Source organism: Chionomys nivalis, chromosome 5 (genome assembly GCF_950005125.1).
Source record: "Chionomys nivalis chromosome 5, mChiNiv1.1, whole genome shotgun sequence".
NCBI lineage: Eukaryota > Metazoa > Chordata > Mammalia > Rodentia > Cricetidae > Chionomys > Chionomys nivalis.
In genome coordinates this window covers 2,255,395-2,268,401 of record NC_080090.1, presented here as the reverse complement: position 1 = coordinate 2,268,401, position 13,007 = coordinate 2,255,395, and the positions used below count along the sequence as shown (strand labels likewise).

Here is a 13,007-nt window from a genome sequence, read left to right as displayed (position 1 = left end):
TCCTCAGCATGTCCCTCCTGAGTCAATACAGTCATTTCCTAACTGCCCTCCAGAGAATACATCTGCAGAGGGCAGGGCTTTGTCTCCACCTGCGTCTGCCACCTAGTCCTGGAGACCTGCATGATAAATATTTAATGAGCAAAGGTTTCTCTACATCTCTATCTTCGACGCTGCTAAAAAATCCATTTCTAAAACAAAATGAAACAGATCATGCCATGCCCCCTGAAGGCCTAGTTTTTTATAGGTTCCCATCCAAATCCCTGAGTGTTGTGGTTAGCCGGGCAAGTGGGTCCACCTTCCCTCTGCACGGCCCTTACCAAGGCTGCCCTGAGCTGTCCCTTGCTTTCAGTACGTAATCTTTCTCCTCCTAGATTCATTCACACTGTTCTCTCTACTCAAAAAAATCATCTCCCAACACCATCTTCGCCTGGAAATTATTACTCGGCTCCAGAGCCTTTGTGTTTCATGAGCCTCCACCCCAAGCCCCACCGCAGCCTTGAATCTCTTTGATAAACTTCCACTATGAAGCCCTATACCACACCATGGTAGTTATTTCCATAGAAGCACTGAGACCAAGAATTGGGGGCTACATGGTGAATAGCTACACCACCCATCTACCCAGACCCGCGCTGTTGGGCCTTTAAGTGTTTGTTTTACCATATCTCTTCCTGGCAAAGACGACTCTTGGCAGGCTCCCTCCCACTGCAGTAAATGTAGCACGTGTTGATAGTTTGTTCTCAACAATGCTGGCACCTCAGGGAGTTATGACACCACACACACACACACACACACACACACACACGTACACGCACACACGCAGTTGATGTTCGCAGCACCTAGGGGAGTCACTCCCTTTCACAGATAACAAAACTAAGGAAGCAAGTAGGTTAGCATCCCCTCTGCCCCGTGGAAACAGCAGCAATGAGAACTGGTTAGCCTCGACAGACACTTCCTCTCCCCAGAGCTCGCTCCCAGGATCCATAGTGAAGCCACCAAGTCAACAGTAAAAGTAAGCAGGTGCCTTCCATCTACAAGACAGCGGTGTAAACAGGATGAGAAGGGGAAACAGGAAACAAAACAAAACAAAAACATGCCCTCTACTTCTAACCCAGAGCAAACGGGGATGTGGGTGGAACCTGGGCAAGACTTTTTAAAAGGCCACATAGTAACTCAAAACTGAGTTCTTCTTAACCAGATAAACTAAAAGTTTCTTAAAGATGGTTTCCCTATTTAAATATAATTCAATGCAATTTAATTTCTCTATTTAAATTCTATTGTACTACTAAGTACATGCTGTTATACTATAACCTAAATTTGCAGGAGCCTTCTACCACCCCAAGAAGACTTTGTGTGTGTGTGTGTATGTGTGTGTGTGCATGCACTGTATATATATGTATGTGTTCATGGGGCACGCACAAGCCTGTAAGTGTGGACATGTTGACTTGGGGTTAGTCAGGTATCTTCCTCTGTATTTCTCTACCTTATTTTTTTCAACAATTAATGTTTTGTGTGCACTTGTGTTTTGCCTGCATATATGTCTGTGTGAAAGTGTCAGGTCCCCTGGAACTGGAGTTACAGACAGTATGAGCTGCCATGTGGGTGCTGGGAATTGAACCCAGGTCCTCTGGAACACAGTCAGTGCTCTTAACCACTGAGCCATCTCTCCAGTCCCATACCTTATTTTTTTTAGACTTATTTATTTTATTTTATGTGTATGAGGGTTTTGCTTACAGATATGCATGTATACCACATTTGCATCAGGTCCCCTGGCACAAGAGTTGCAGGCATAAGCTGTGAAACGCTGGGAACTGAACTCGGGTCCTCTGTGAGAGCAACAAGCACTCTCAACCGCTATGCCAGCTCTCCACCCCACCACATAGAACTTATTTTTTAAGACAGGGTCCTTTACTGAACCCAGAGCTCACTGATGGCTACACCGGCCAGCAAGCTCCAGGCATCTCCTGTCTCCACCTCCACAGCGCTGGGATTATCTGCAGCCCAGCCTGGCTTCTCATGAGAGTGCTGGTGAACTGAATGCATATCCATGTGTCTGTCCAGCAAGCACTTCGCCAACTGAGCCATCTCCCCAGCCCCCAACTCTTACCTTGAAATGTATCTTTGGGTTAGCTTAAGCTATTAAGAGTCCATGTTAGTTAATAGAAACCCTCGAAAGGGATAACTGAAAATCTTTCCAAGATTAAACCTATCAGATTTCCATAAAACCAGTAGATCCTGTTGTCTCATGGTGGCTTAAAGTCCAGAAACTCCTTCTACATTCTTTACAGAAAACTTGAATTTGCAACTAACTAGATCAGTACCAAGGCTGTGGGAACACACAATGTTAAATCCACTCTGAGAACACATCTTATGTCTTTCTTAAAAGAATCTCTTCCCCTTACTGGCTCACTCAACCCAACCACATATCTCTTTTATAATGGCAACCAGACCGAAGGAGTGAGGTTGTTCTGTATTTTGTTACTGTCAGAAAAAATAAGAATATGGTGTGTGAGTGGCCTTTCTTGTCCAGCTCTTCTGCCGCAATGGTGATTCTAGGAGACAAAAGGCCGCCATTTCAGACAGAAGCAAGAGAAGGTCAAATGGCTTTCTTTTCCAAAGAGCTTCATCCTTCCTCAACATCTTCAGAAACCTCGATTTCCTAGGACAATTATGAAGTGACCACTGATCCAGCTTACTCGGCTCGGCAACTCTTCCCTCTTCTTTGTACCCAAGTCCATTCCTGGAGACTCGGGGCACATTCAAACACACAGACAGGGTCACGAGAGCCTAGCCTGCGGAGGCGGCGCAGGCGTCTGGCACCTCCACAGTGGAGGAAGTGGAGACTCATTCTCTGCTGTGTTCCCAGGTTTAATGACGCTTCTAAATAATGTCAAGAATTTGTTTTCATTTGACTTCTCTGATGTTCCCAATTTACCTTGTTTAAGATTAATAAAGCAATTACAATACTCCCAATTAAGAAGCTATTTCAAAATGCACTTTCAATTCCAGTTTGTGAGCGACTCACTTAATTATTTCTCTTTGTTTTTCCTTCTTGGGCGGGTAACTTCTCTTAGAGCAGTTCAGACATGGTTTTTTTTTTTTTTTTTTTTTTTTTTTCGTAAAGATGAGGGAAAACTGGGCCAAATTCCTCCCAAAATTAAGCCTCAAGTTCATCTATCCAACATGTCTTCTTGGGCAGGAGAGCAAACAAAAGTGACTCTCAGATCTTATGAACCAACACATCTTATTCTTCCTCCAATGTAACATTTCAAGGGAGAAATGTTCCCTTGGGCTCAAAAGTTCTGGCTGCCACTGTCTCTCTCCTCAGTGTTCGGATTACAGGTGTGTGCCCCTGTGTCTTGCTTCCTAATCTGACTTTCTCTGAACATTAGGAGACTCCAGGAGAGCAACCTCACTGAGGTCTCTTAAAGTAAGATTTAAAAGACGGTAGAGATAGAAAAAAAACCCTCCCCTTGGTGCACTCAGCAGTTACAGGTAGTGACACACACGAGGCCCGTTTGCATTGCTTCTAACACTCTAAGCACACACTAGCTGTGCGATCATTAACTCTTGTCCAAAGCGCATGGAAGCTGCCAGGAAAGCTGTGACGACCCCTAGAAGGGGCTGGTGAGCATGCGTGTCACTGGTCCCGGCCACCTGGCATCTCTTTGCTCAGTGCAAGTAAAGTCGGGGAACAGGTTCTTGGGTTTCTGGTCTCTTGCTATCATTTCCTCAGAGTCCAAGGTTCAGGCTCCCTGGCCTCTACTTCATCCCAGATTATGGAATTTTCTTGTGGTTCACTAGTATGTTTTATGGCCCTTTCTGGTCACGATACTAGAGTTCCCTCATACCATGGCGAGGAAGGCCAACTTCCAAACTATTTGATAATTTCAGTTTAAATGGACACTTTGGGTCAACTATCATAAAAATAGGGATGGGCTGGATGTATCAGAGATTGGAATTGTCATGTCCTGGCATTCTAAAAGGAAAAACATTCCGAAAATGACAAGTGGTCTAGTCTTCTTATCCCTTGGGTTCCTCTCCTATTAAATAAGAACAAATCATGGTGTACACCGTGCAGTTCCCATGGGGAGTTCAATGAGGTTACATATGTATGGGAGTGGGTGTTGGCGCACACAATGGTGTACACCGTGCAGTCCCCCGTAGGAGTTCAGTGAGGTTACATATGTATGGGAATGGGTGTTGGCGCACACAAAGCATGCCCCAGATGTCTACAACTAAGATTACTGACAATCTGGAAATGTTTATCAATCGCTCAGATTCCAGCCGATTTAACATTTCATCCCATCTTTTCTCAACCTTCCATGGCTAGTGATGGTTGAAGAGCGAGCTCCTATGAAAATGGAGCAATTAGTAGGCGAGTGATTCATCGGATGCACGAGACGATACGTCTTTTGTATCTGCCATGGATGCCGCTGTGTGTCTTCGCAAAAGGAGACTGTTTGTAAATAAGCTAAAAAGCTTTTTCATTTGGTCTTTTCTTTCCTTCAGTTTTCAGAAGCAATGATCCTGGTGACCTATTTAGACATACCATTACCCTGTGTGGTTATTTCAATTATCAAACACTGAATGAGCTTCCAAAATCAGAAAAGGATAAAAAGAAGCAATCTGAAAAATCACTTTTCTCATCAGTATCAATCAATAACACTAGATTTTAAAATGAACTAAAAAAATCTATATTAGGAAATTTTTGTGCAAGTCATTTGCATTTAAACTTCTGAGAAGTTTTATTTGTATATTTCCCTGGGAGCAAAAACTGAATCCCCTTATATGTGTATTTCCAGGGCATGCAATCGAGCTGAACTATGGAAGAGAGAGATGTAGAAGGCAGCTAAGAGCTTGGAACCCAGCAATCCCTAAAAGTCTCCCTTATTGTGAATATGCATTCCAAGATTCCCATTGGAAATCACAGAGAGTAGCAATCCCCACATACTATACTTCATTTTATCCTAGACCTATATACCTATAATAAAGTTAAATTTATGTTAAGCATAGTAAGGAATTAACAATACCAAACAATAAAACAGAACATTTATAACAATATGCTATTATACACATCTTCTGGATATTATTTTAAATATCCTACTATATTATATTTGACATATATATGTCGTATATATATTCGACAAGGGGATTAATTCCATGCAGAAGGAACTGCAAGGTTGGTGAAAGACTTCCTCGTGCTTCTCAAAATGGCACTCCCTTTGTTATCACTTATTCTCGACTTTTCCACTTAATATTTCCAGGCCATGATGATAACTGGCCACTGAAATCACGGAAATGAAACTGCAGACAAGGGCTGACTACATTAATAGAGATCTTAATATTGTCAGGCCACGATGCTAACTGGCAACTGAAATCCATGCAGCCACGTAAGGGCAGAAGCTGAACTTGAACTCTGCTCATCCTGGGAAGAATGCAGAGCCCTTGTTATCATCTGAAGGCCTTTCAGAAACACTGGGGATATATTTCAGACACCAAGAACAGAACAGCACAGCCCCTTTCCCTCATTTCTAATCAGAATCTGCTGGGTCAAGATCTTCATCTACCCCACCATTACGCTAGGGAATTAAAGACACACTGGGTCTCTTTGACTTGCCTCTTCTCTTCTGGTTTGTGAGATGTGAGATTTGCTACTTGCTACAGGAAATCCTTCCGTACCCTCGAAGCTTTCGGATTTCACCCGTCAATAAGCTGTGTTTCCATGCTGCTTAAATCACCACAGGCTTTGTTGAGGAAATAAATGCTGGAGTTTCGGGAGTTGGGACTTTGTTGACTAGGTTCAGTTTGAAACCATGGATTTTAGAGACAGCATTGCAGGAAAAGCTTCTACTCAACCACACATAAAATTTTTCTCAATAAAACTTCAAGATAACCACATCTACAAACTCGTTGTTCCTATCTGCTGGCACATAGATATGCCTCATGACCCAGATGAGACCTCACCCTCATGGGGCGCTAAATTCAGACAGAATGGTAACTCGGGGGTGCTGACTCAGAAGCAGGGAAGTGGGAAGTATAGCCTGCCTGATGTTACACTCCTGTTCCAAACACTATTTCCTGGGTTCTGATGCGAGGCATTCAGGATGCTCCCAAAACCCTTAAGGAGGGCTGGAGAGATGGCTCAGTGGTTAAGAACACTGGCTGCTCTTCCAGAGGTCCTGAGTTCAATTCCCAGCAACCACATGGTGGCTCACAACCATCTGTAATGAGATATGGCGCCTTCCTACGGCATGCGAGCATACATGGAGGCCAATCTGTTGAGTCCAATCATGTGACCATCTCCACATCTCTGTACCCGGTATCTCTGCCACCCCTTCCCATCCTAAATGTCTCCCTGTCTCTGAAGCCCTTCCTGAGTCTCCTCCAGCCTTCCCTAGACCACCTTCAACTGGACATGGCCTCAACTTTTCATAACTCGACCACCCACAGTGATTGTTTTCTAAACGGAGACACAGGAAGTGAGATGTCTATTTTTCTTGCTTTCAACCAACACCGACTGAGCATTGGGCCATGAATCAGATGCTGCGCTGGTACCTAAAACATACAAATGTATCAGTTTAGATCACTGCCCTCAGTGGGCTTACAATGATATGATAAAGCGCTGCTTCTTAGAGCAACAGGAGTCCAGGAGAGTGAAGAATTTACTGACTGGAAAAGCATACTATGATGATAAAAAAGTGTTCACTGGGATAAAAAGGGAAGGTTCTATTAGTTTAAAAGAACTACATGAGCAACAGGCCTTGGTTTGAGGTGGGGTCCAAGTACTTCATGCTTCATGAATAAATAGATCAAAGATGCCCCAGACTATAGCACTGTCTTAGCCTTGCCATTAATTCTCCATGACCTTCTACAATTACTGAGTGTCTGTGGCATTTCCCTGATACCAATTCCCTAAGACTTATAAAATCTTCTTTCTCATATACATAAGGAAGCTGAGAACACCCTCAAAGCTAGCAAGTGCAGCACCCGCTGTGAGATCCCAGTAATAGAAGGAATTGATCTTGGAGGAGTAGTTTGTAAAGCAAAGTCTAGGTCCTCTTCCAGTACCTCTGGGTGGACCACTTACGTCATTCCTCCAAGCCTACGAGGCTTCTGGGAAAGTAGACTGAGGGCAAAAGAAGAAAGGCAACTGAAACCACAGTCCAGTAGGATTACTGGGCACAGCAGGGTCCTGTATCCGCCGCCCCCCCCATAAGCCTGGCAGGGGTCCACTCAGGATAATCATTTTCAGAGGCTCCAAATGAGGACCATTCCACCCAGCTGACAAAAGACAGCTCCAAGAGAGCCACCCAAAGTCACCACCAGCTAAGCCAGGCTTATAAAAAGCTCTCCTAGGGCTCAAAGAGTTGAACTGGATCTCAGGCTTCCCAGGACAAAGGCTTTCGGTTTTGATGGAGTTCTTTTCTCTCTCCTCTTTTGTCTGGTCATTTTCTCAATTTCTCCCTTTCTAGTTCAGGCCTTTTTCTGTAAAACTTATACAGGGCACATGCTTTCTCCCCCACTTCTAGCTCAGACTATTATATCTGGCTATTGTGGTATTCCTTTTTCTCTGAAAGCAATCAAAAATGAAAATCCACATTTCAGAAGAGTGCCTATTAAATATGCACCTTTTGTGGGTTAAGAGAGGGAAAGCGCTCCGTGAGGCTGATTTCAGCTGTGTTTCACCTGCAGATGAGACACTGGCTGAGACTTCTGCTCCTTAGCAGGTCATTGGCATCTGGTAATTGAGAAGGAGCTCAGGAAGTCTGGAGTTAGAAGCAACTAATTTTAAGGAACACCTTAGTCTAAAGCATTGCTAATCAAACTGTGATCTTTGAACTGGAAGCAAAGACTTCTCCTGGGAGCTGGGAGCATACTGAATATGGACCCTTGGGGCTGAAGAGATGGCTCCAAAGTTAAGAGCACCTGCCTCTCTTCTAGAGGACTCAAGTTCAGATCCCAGCATCCACGCGGTGCCCCTCAAGACTGCCTGTACATGAAGCTCCAGGAAATCCAGCACTCTCTTCTAGCCTCTGAGGAAACCAGCACAAATGTGGCAGATGCGTATGAACACAAACAACAATAATAACTGAAAGAACACAGAAACACGGACTCTCAGGGACCTCCCAAAGCCGGCGGAATTGGGACCTATCTTTTAACAAGAGAGATTTGCAAACACATGGATGTTTTATGAGCAGAGGTCCAGAGTAATGGTAAATTTGCCTTCATTATCAACCTGGATACTACATAGATTTCTTTTCTGAGAAAGTAAACGCGTTTCCTCCATGTTTAGGATGTCCCTCGCCGTCCTTCCCTGCTACACTGTGGATTCATGCAGGAGTCCTAAAATTGTAATAAGTATTCCTCCACAAACCAGCGTCACTAAACAAATAAATAAATAAATAAGAGTTACAGCCATTCTGCAACAGATGATCCCTACAAGAAAGGGCTCTGACGCTGAAGGGTGACAGGGAACCCTTATTCCCACCGTTTCCAAGACTCTGGGAAGGGAGACCGAAAGACACCACTGTACAAACTACAAAGGTAGCTGGGGAGTCCGAACGGTGTTGCTAAACCGAGCTGGGAAAGCCCTGGAAACAGCAATGGGTGAAGCCAAGAGCATAGCCTTTAAGTCCACCCCATGCTCAGACCTCACCCAACAGCGGAGACACATGTAGATGGGCTCTGATTAGCTTATCTGTCACGTGCATGGGAGGCTTGAGGCAAGACAGTGGTAAATCATAAGGACCTGGCCGGAAGGAAGGGAGCTAGAACTGAAAGGCCAGAAAGAGGAAAGGCCCTGGGCCTGCTCAGTGGCGGTCTGCCTTTGATTCCCATCTGCCTATGAGGTAGGGCTAGTAGTATCCAGAGAGGGAAAAGCCCTGGCGGGCCACAAGGATGTGGTCTGGACTCACACTTGACCTTGCCCTCTGTGAGGAGGACACCTGCCTCAGAGGCGTGTCTAGTGAAAACTAAACAATGGCACCAAAAGTGACTCCTTGAGAGAAATAAAGTCGAGACAACCATGCACCCGCCCACTCCATCCAAAGCCAAAGTAAGAGTTTTCTCCCTAACCCAGACTCGATGCACACCATGATACACAGCTTCACACCCCAGGCATCTGACAGCTGCCCACTGGGAACGCCTGGAGTTCGAACTGCTCTGGGTTAAGGCCTGGGTGGTCACTCTCCTCCCCAGTGTTGCTCCCTCCCCATCCATTCCTTCGCCCCATCTTCACCTCCCAAGTCTGTGAAACAGCAACGTTTTCCCACAAGCAAATGGCTCATTTCTGCCCAGCAATACTGGTTTCTCATCTAATGACAATCTACCGAGGCATCCACAGGATTTCACAAACCTGTCCTTCACGTGCCCACAGCAGCAAGCTCTCAAGGAATATTTGGAACAGACGGGGGTGATGGACAGTGGTGCACAAGGGTGAAAGGGAGATGCTTGAGCAGGGGAATTCAGACAGGAACTCCATCTGTCTTCCTCTACCACAACCAAAACACAGCCTCTCCCTTGGAATCAAGTACATTACAGAGGAGCCGCTACAGAGACTGGGGCTAGCAATTTATTTCAGTTAACTTTCGCTTCTTGACTTGGTTCCCCCTGTAACCTGCTAATCGATCTTCCAGAAACATCCCTGAAGCTCTGCAACCTTTCCCCACCCCCAGCAGCCGCTGACGTGCCTCAACACACCATCTCCAAGAAACAGGAAGTTAACTTTCAAATAAACCTGTCCTCCAACCAGCCTGACCACGATTTCAGACCCTTGACATTCTTAAAGGTGTCCAGTCTAGTGTTGCCCAAATCCAGAAGTCAAAACCTGACTGGTCTGCAGAGGGCAAAGATCAAAGGTAAAGGGTCTACAAATACACCGTCTCTTTTCTTTTTCTTTCTTATTCTATCCCTCTTTTTTTCTTTCTTAGCCAAAATGGGAATAATAGACCAGACTTTTTATCCTTCCTTCAGAAAAGCCCAACTAGGCTGCTGGTGGGTGTGCGAACCTGCACCGGGTTCCACAAAATTTTCTGTGAACTCCAGGGGTTTTGTAAAAGACTGGGACACAAGGATTCTGTTTCTCAGGCACCCCTAAAGTCTGCAATTATGCAGGAGGCGCAGTGCTGTCCTGCCAGCGCAGGCTCCCCTCCCTACTGGACCGTCCAAGGCTCTCCCATCACAGCGGGGTTACTCACCACCCGTGAGCTGTGCTGGGCCAAAGCACAGCGCCAGTTGAAACCACAGGATCACGGCCAAGAGTCTCTGGGGGGACTGAGGCTGCTGTTGCTGCAGCTGCTGCTCTAAAAATCCATCTCCATTGCTCGGGTTCATTCCATGATACATCTTTCATCCACAGAGGGCATCCAGCTTGCAAGAGTCTGTAACCAGGAGCGGAACACGACAATACCCCGGGGTTGCCCGGGCTCTGGGGCCACGCTTTCCCTCCTCCACCCTGGGTACCCGGCGCCTGGGTTTTGCGGGCTCCATCCCGGGTAGCCCCTGCGTAGCTCCCGCCCCTTTCCCACGCCGAGATCCTTCCTGCCACCCCCCATGCAGGGTCCAGAGAGTAGCAGCCACCATGGGATACTGCGCGTGCGGGAGGGATGGAGGAGGGGAGAGAGGACAGGGGTTAGTGCACACTGGCTCTGCGCTGGTCCCCAGGATTCAGCGGTTGTGATCATGACAGGAAAGTCTAAAGCCTTCTAGCGTCAAGCGGCTGAGAAAACACTTTTCCCGGGGCCTGTACATTTTACTCTCAGGAATCTCACAATGTGCACCCTGCTGCCCCCGGCTACTTCTCTGCTTTTCCAGGGATTGGGAGGGTCCTATTGCCCCAGTCCCTTATGAGATCTGAGCTGTGATTTTTATTTTAAAAATTCCTCCTTTAGGGGTGCTGAGCCCGGAGCCAACTCGCCCAGGCCGACCTGCGCGCGCCTCCCCGGGCAGGCAAGCCCCTTCCGGGCTCCGGCTCTTACCTGTGGGTCTCATGCATGCAGCTTCCTTCCCTCCTCCGCCTCCTCCCCCCGCCAGTCTAACCCGCATCTGTGCGCGACCTCTGCTGCCGCCGCTGCGCGAGCTAGCGAGAGAACGAGACGGAAGCCTCGGCGGCTGCCGGGCTGCACCGCCCCCGCCCGTCCCGCCGCGCGCTCCCTCCCCGGGCTCCCCCCAGAGCGCCCGCGGGGCGGGGGTGACTAGGGCCAAGGCGGCCGGGCTGCGCGCCCCCGGGGAGGAGCCCGCGTGCTCGGTACCTGAGCTCGGGATCGCGCGGCGGCGGCGCGGAGAGGAGGAGGGAGGGATGAGGCGGGAGCGCGCGCGGGGAGGGCTCGGGCGCGCAGGCCTGCACGCGCCTCGGCGGATCCTAGCCAGCGCCAGTAGTGGGGGTAAGGGGATGGCGAGGGCGGAGGAAGACGCCACGGCCAATGGGAAGCCGGCGCGCCTGCACCTGTCGGGCACGAGTCGCCAGGCAGCGGCACGCGCGCGGGGAGGGGGGGCGACGGCACACGCATGTGCACGCGCATATACACAGGCACACGCACGCGCGCACACGTCCAGGTCTGCATCCCGATCCTTCACCAATGGCCACTGGTGCCCTGTGCGCACCACCATAGGTTGAGATGGCGAAGGTGGCCATAGGCAGAGGGATCCCACCCAGGATCATCACCGACCGCAGGGTTAACTTGAATGGGGCGGAGTGAGCACGTTCCTTGCTAAAATTTCAAGTTCCTGGTGACGCGGGAGCACCTTCGCGCGTCTCCTAGAGTCGAAAAGGCGACTGGTGGAGACTGGGTCTCTGTTCCCCGTCCCTCTTGGCTGCCTGGGAGATGCACACAGCCCTCTGAGCTTTCTCTTGAGAGGCTCTCTCCCAGGGAGGCAAGCCACGGTGAGGCAATGGGTGCCATGCAGAAAGCTGGGTATCACCAGAAGGGGAGGCTTATGGCCCGAGCGTTAAGAACCCAAAAGGATCAGAGGTCCCAGGAAACAGAGTTCTCTTGGTCAGCAGTCCCTTTCTGGTGCCCTAAGTTCAGCCTGCTGTGAGCTCTGCTCTCTCAAGCCATTCTTGCCTTTGCTGTTTGCCAGCAAGCTAGACCTCCCTCTGTGGGCTGGACTCCGAAGGCCCAGGCTCCAGCCTCGGTGATTAAGGGGTGTGCTCTAATGAGGTGGTGCCGGCAGGCAGTATTTTCGAACAACTGGAACTCCATTATTCTGTAGCAATTTGTGGATATGAAAAACCATGTTTCTGATACAGCCACCAAATCATCCCGTCCTTCTATCGACTTTCCCAAAATCTCACATACTGAAGGTAGTTGGGAAATTACAGCTTTTACTGTGCCGGCTCTTACTGCGAGTAATTTTAACAAATTCTTGTAGGAGAAATGAGCTTTTAGTAGATAAATCGAGTTCAATGTTTTTTTTTTCCGATTTGTAAAATTGAGATGTCAGCTTTGCACAGAGTAAGTTTAACATTTTTGGCTATTACAAATGCATTCTACTAACGCATGTACTATGAGGCCCCAAAGCATTACTTGGGTATTTTTCCATGTTTCGAAGGTCCTGAGATTGCTCGCTGCAAATTGAATATTTACTCCACTTTATTCTCAGTAAAATGTCTACCCTTTTTAAATAGCTGTCAAATCCACAGGGCTCAGAACTGTTGTTTGACTGTGCAACAACCACTTCTGAACTCCTCCCCGTAGCGGCAACAGTCAGTTTATAGAGAATACTGGGGCCAACACGAACATCAAAGTTCATCAGGCCTGAACGTGGGACCTATGCTTCACTCTCCTTTCTGACACACTGGTGTGCAGCCAGGGCTTCAACTCAGCAGTAGCTCTTGTGTGAGGCTCAGAGCTCCACCCCCGGTACCATAAAAATTAAATTATTTGTGAACAAGATCATGCACCTCACCCAGTACTTAAGGAAGCCTGTTGTATTTGCCCGTGGCACTCAGAAAAGCTTTCCCTATGTGGGATTGCTCTCCATTCGTTTCTATTGCTGTGATAAAACAC

At 47.7% G+C, this 13,007-nt stretch overlaps 1 protein-coding gene across 3 annotated transcripts in view; it reads right to left on the bottom strand.

The window, feature by feature from the left end:
* The window catches only part of Susd4 (sushi domain containing 4), a 127,698-nt gene extending 116,377 nt beyond the window's left edge, over nucleotides 1-11,321 (bottom strand). The window contains exons 1-2 of one of the 3 annotated variants that reach the window (XM_057769305.1): nucleotides 11,250-11,321; nucleotides 10,197-10,379 (exon numbers count right to left, since the gene is read on the bottom strand). In XM_057769305.1, coding sequence (XP_057625288.1) covers nucleotides 10,197-10,344 — 148 coding nt within the window. In that variant the 5' untranslated portion in view covers nucleotides 10,345-10,379; nucleotides 11,250-11,321. Of the gene's footprint in view, nucleotides 1-10,196; nucleotides 10,380-10,976; nucleotides 11,199-11,249 lie in introns of those variants that run through there. The other 2 variants (XM_057769304.1, XM_057769306.1) reach the window with 2 other exon arrangements.
* Nucleotides 11,322-13,007: the final 1,686 nt, after the last annotated feature.